The 5,000-nt window shown below is 35.0% G+C and overlaps 2 protein-coding genes across 4 annotated transcripts in view; one reads left to right on the top strand and one right to left on the bottom strand.

Annotated features, from left to right (window-relative positions):
- Nucleotides 1-5,000, top strand: part of LOC137625715 (uncharacterized) — a 294,152-nt gene that overhangs the window by 89,326 nt on the left and 199,826 nt on the right. The window lies entirely within an intron of this gene.
- LOC137617219 (uncharacterized) overlaps nucleotides 1-5,000 on the bottom strand; it is a 78,120-nt gene that overhangs the window by 45,243 nt on the left and 27,877 nt on the right. The window contains exon 3 of the mRNA XM_068347157.1: nucleotides 3,158-3,328. Coding sequence (XP_068203258.1) covers nucleotides 3,158-3,328 — 171 coding nt within the window. The remainder of the gene's footprint in view (nucleotides 1-3,157; nucleotides 3,329-5,000) is intronic.

Genomic DNA, 5,000 nt, shown 5'->3' with positions numbered 1-5,000 from the left:
TTTTTTTCTATTTGAAAAGGGGAACGAGACGAAATGGAATGTTAATGTAGCTGCGTTACAATATATGTCTGAGATATCACTGAGTTTATCCTCTGTGGTGATACACATTTCTCAATTGGACTGAGATGACAGGAAGGCAGAGTTCAACCATTTAGACATAAAAAAAAAATAATAATTGAACAATTGAAATCATAATTCTTAACCTTGTCTAGCATATCCTACTTAATATATAGATTGAAATAGAACGTGTGTACCACAATACAAATAAATTACTTAACATAGCAGATCTTAAAAGGAATAGATAAATTTAGGTACAACATGAAATATATATATATATATATATATATATATATATATATATATATATATATATATATATATATGCATTATGTTTTTTCAATATGAGATGTTAAAGGATTGTTGTAAACTTAATTTTAAATCTCCATGGGATCTGAACCACTTTCAAGAATCTGCAAGCCAACGGGTAATCCCTTCTACCACAAAAGGCACAAAATTGAGGGATTCAGATCAACTTCATAGCCTATGCATGTAGTCATAGTACATGACATTACTACCTCATAGTTTCCCCCTCTCCCCTCTCAACAAAATGGAGACACATTTAATCCTCCTCCCCCTTTGGATCCAGTTACTGTTCATAGAATAAGCAGGCAATATTTCCTGAAAGCACTTACCAATAATCTGTCTTCTTGTGGATTTGAATTGCTTATCACCGAAGAATGAGTGGGTTAATATTTCATTCTTTAAGCTACAAAAGGAATAAAAGAAGAGGAACTAGATAAATTAATCAAATATTCTTGGAGTAACTATACTCGGCTAAAGGCTGTTGCTCAGAGACTTTATGTTACAACTACAAGGAATACAATTTGACCATAAAATAAACCCTTTCTGGTAAGGCCCATGAACATAAATGGTGGGCTGCCCTTAAAGGTGGTTTCTTTGGTGTAGATGCAACAGTTCTTCCTTTATCTAAACTAAATGGCTTTGTCACTCACTGTCCAAAGGAAAAGGCAACCCTTTTGGCTGATGTGTTTGATAGTAAACAGAGTAATGAGAAATTCAATCTTCGTCATTCCAGTTTTCCTGAGGCTAAACTGACTAGCTTTTTGTCCCTTTAAAGTAAAACACTCTTGATGGACCTTGATGCTTATGGAGGTGTAGACCCAAATGGTATTTTCCCTTTGTTTTTCATAATCACTGGTATTCTGTCTGACATTTTTCGTAAGTTAGCTAGAAGTTCCTCTTTTTGCACTTGTTGAGGAATTGGTAATGTTACTCCATTATGTAAGTGTTTGTTGTAGCTCTAGCCCTGCTGATTACCGACCAATTTTCATACAAATATCTAAAGTTTTTTAACGTCTTTTGGAAGACGGTCTTAATACGTATGCTGAAGGTAACAATCTTTTCTCTAGTTTGCAATTTGGCTTTTGCAAAGACCTTGGAACATGTGGTGCCCTTCTAACAATTTACAATGCTGTACAGAAATCACTCGATTGTTATCAGGATGTTCGCATGATTGGCCTTGATTTTGGTGCTGCGTTTGAACAAATTAATCATGGGACCCACGATTTCAAACCCAAATAGTTGGGCGTAAATGGGTCTTTTCTCAGCATCATTGTTGAATTTTAAAGTAATAGATTGCAGAGTTGTTGTTGATGGGCACCATACGGATCATAGGAATACATGGTGTTCTTCAGGGTAGTGTTATTACTTTTCATACTGTATACATATCTTAGGAGGTCTAGCCTAGAAAACAAGCTCGTTGTATATACATACGATGCTACTCTCTTTGCATTTACTCCATCTCCTAAATATAGATATCGGGTTCCTGAATCACTTAATAGAGATTTAGCTAAAATTACTGCAAAGTTAAAATTATGGGGTATGAAGTTGAACATTAAAAAAGCTCAAAGTATAATTGTAAGGTCGAGGATAGTGACTCATCAACATCGAAATCCCTGTATCGATAATGTTTATTTAACTATATACAACTCCTTTAAAATTTTAGTTGTGATTCTCGATAGGAAATTTACTTTTGAGAAACCCATTTGGTCTGCTTCTTCTTCAATTGCACACAAAAAATTATCTTATTAAGAAAGTCTCTTAAGGTTTTCGGTATTTAATCTATCCTGAAGAAATGTTTATTTCTTTCATTCTACCTTGTTTCGAATATTATTCTCCTGTCTAATCTCTAGCTGCTGACTCTCATCTTAATTCGTTGGTCAAAAACTTGCGTTCTATAAAGTTTCTTATTCCTGATCTTGATATTAATCCCTGGGACTAGTAAGTAGTACCAGGTATGCAGTTAATTCTAGCAGTCTTGCCCACTCCATCTTAAGGCTCGACACTACACAGTTATTTAGAGCTTTTATTCCACCTGTGATCAGATTGGGAAATTACCTTCCTAATTTGGCAGTTGAATCAGTGGAACCTCAGAAGTTCAAACTTGCAACGAATGATTTTCTGTTGAACAGGCTACCATAAGTCTCTCTTCATAACTTATATATGAAATATCTTTTTTATTCATTATTTCTCATATACAGTTTATTCTTTATTTCCTTTTTTCTGGGCTATTTTCCCTGTTGGAGTCCTTGGGCTTGTACCATCCTGATTTTGAACTAAGGTTGTAGCATAGCTAGTAATAATATTAATAATAATAACTGACGAAAAAGTAAAAAAAAACGTTACACATTTTAGGGATTTAATTGTGGGTTTGGACAGGTAATTAAGAATAAAAAAGTAATTGTGGTGAAGGCACGAAATGCCGACAAACAATAATAAGCAAATGGAACATTAGGTAAAGCCTGCAAGTAAGGTTATATTTTGGTATCAATTGGATGGCTAACCTATATACATAAAGTATTTTCAATAAGGGAAACTTTCAAATGGAAATAGATAGATACAATAACTGTTCTTTTTTTATGGGCCAAAGTGATAAAAACTGTTTGGAAGAATTATAGTAATGTTTTGACTGATAAAGTAACGCAAAGGCAAAGAAAGACTGGTTGGAGCTAGACAGCGGGGATACACCCTTGGTTAAATAATTTCAAGCATCATTATCGTTATCATTGTAATTTGATTATTGCTGTTAGTTATTGTTGTCATAATGGGTACGCACAACGATCTCTTCCTCACTCACTGAATTATTTATCACAGTTGAAAAGTCCTCAACATCATCATAAATATCTTCTGCATCAACCTGGCGGGGCTCATACTCACTATCAGTATCACTATCAGTAGAAGTATCATTTTCATCTTCAACACTGTCTCCTTTGTCATCCTCTCCTTTGTTCTTACTCCCTTCTCCATTCTTGGAATTTTACGCAACGGAGCTAATCTCATCAATTACTCCTTCAAGGTCCTAGCTGGACAGAGAGACATCTTAATATTTCTTTCTATCGGAGCATCTACTGTAGGGTTTGTGGATCAAACTTTTCTTATGGAACACTTTACTTGTTAAATTAGAGATTAAATGGATCGAAGAGAAATGTTGCATCCATGTAACTGATAACATGTAATCTAGAGGATGATTGATATAGGATTACTGATTAAAGTAAAGTGTATGTTAGAATTTACAAGTAGAAGATTGTGAAGGTGACGCTTCGAGATGTATTATTCTCATGGCTATATTACAATTTTGGTCTCAACTCGGGGATGTTGCTCTCTTAGATTTCAGTTATTGCTCGTTAGAAAGGAAAGACAGTGTGTAAGTTCATTCACACAGTGGTTTAAATCAATGTTTTTTTTTTTTTTTTTTTTTTTTTTTTTTTTTCCTCATGAAGTAACAACAGAGATGGTCTGAGCAGCCTAAATTCCTTAGGATACAGCTGCATTGAATTTAAATCAGTGGGCCCATTAGTAAAAGGTTGAGGGCCTTTTAGTGGAAGGAAATGGCCCTTAATTGATTAATTGTTGAGGGGTAAATTTCTGGGATAGCGATCACCCTAACCCAGCTATAAATGGGGACAAGTTTTTGCCCGGGTCAAGAAAATGGATTTCGGGCTAACAACATCATCCCTTAAAACTTTCTGAGATACCCGATTGTTAAACCTCTCTGGCGATTAAGCCTTCAAGGGGAAAATGTGTATGGTTGTGTGTGTAACAATTACCAAGCTAATTTGTACTGTTCTGATCACCTTGCTTTTTTCCTTCCCTGTCTAATCTTTTAATTTCATCATGCAATTGTGGGGTTTTTCCCATATTGCATTAGGCACAGAATGGCATTCTGGCCTAAAACTCATAAATCGAATCTAATTTTTTGTTGTTCTTTCTTGAGAAAAACATTATGATGTAAAGCTGTGTGGACAGATTTAAATATTGTCTGTTACGATTATAAAAGTATTTTTTTCTCTCTTTCTGACGATGACTAGCTGAAATATATATAAAAAAAATTGCTGCCATAAAAGTAACTTTAAAAAAGTGAAAAGTAATTCGAAAATTGTTTATTTTTCCAAAGTTTTACCAAATGAATTGAAATCTTAACCTATAAGAAGTAATTATCCACTTTTGTAAAAAAACAACTGGAAATGAGAGAGAAACAGAGCATGAATGGAGATTAACTGTTTTCATAAAAAAGAAAACCGCAAACGAACAATAATAGGAAATGCCCTTTTCTTTCCTGTTGGAATACGGCCCAAAGTGTCTGGGCGAAAAGTGTCCAGGTTGCAACAATGCACACCCGATCGTAATCATGTCGTTCGCTCTTAGGTCAGAAATACACGAAGATATTGCATGTTAAAGCCTAATAACACAGGAGGACAATCACATGTAACAGAAAGCATATTTGTGGATTCTCGCGTTTTCCGCTGCTCTTTATAATCATCGTTGCAGCGGAACTCGGGACATATGGGCCTAAACGTGCATCTCTCAGGTTGGGTGAAAACAGTCCTTATGCAGTGAGTAGCTACAGTCGAAAAAGAGGCACAACCTTCACTTTGTGGATTCTGCACCATTGACCAAAGCCATGGTCTAGACATCGGTTA

The sequence above is a fragment of the Palaemon carinicauda genome, chromosome 2 (genome assembly GCF_036898095.1).
Source record: "Palaemon carinicauda isolate YSFRI2023 chromosome 2, ASM3689809v2, whole genome shotgun sequence".
Lineage (NCBI taxonomy): Eukaryota > Metazoa > Arthropoda > Malacostraca > Decapoda > Palaemonidae > Palaemon > Palaemon carinicauda.
The sequence above is the reverse complement of the archived record's forward strand: the minus strand, read 5'-3'. Positions and strand labels throughout refer to the sequence as shown.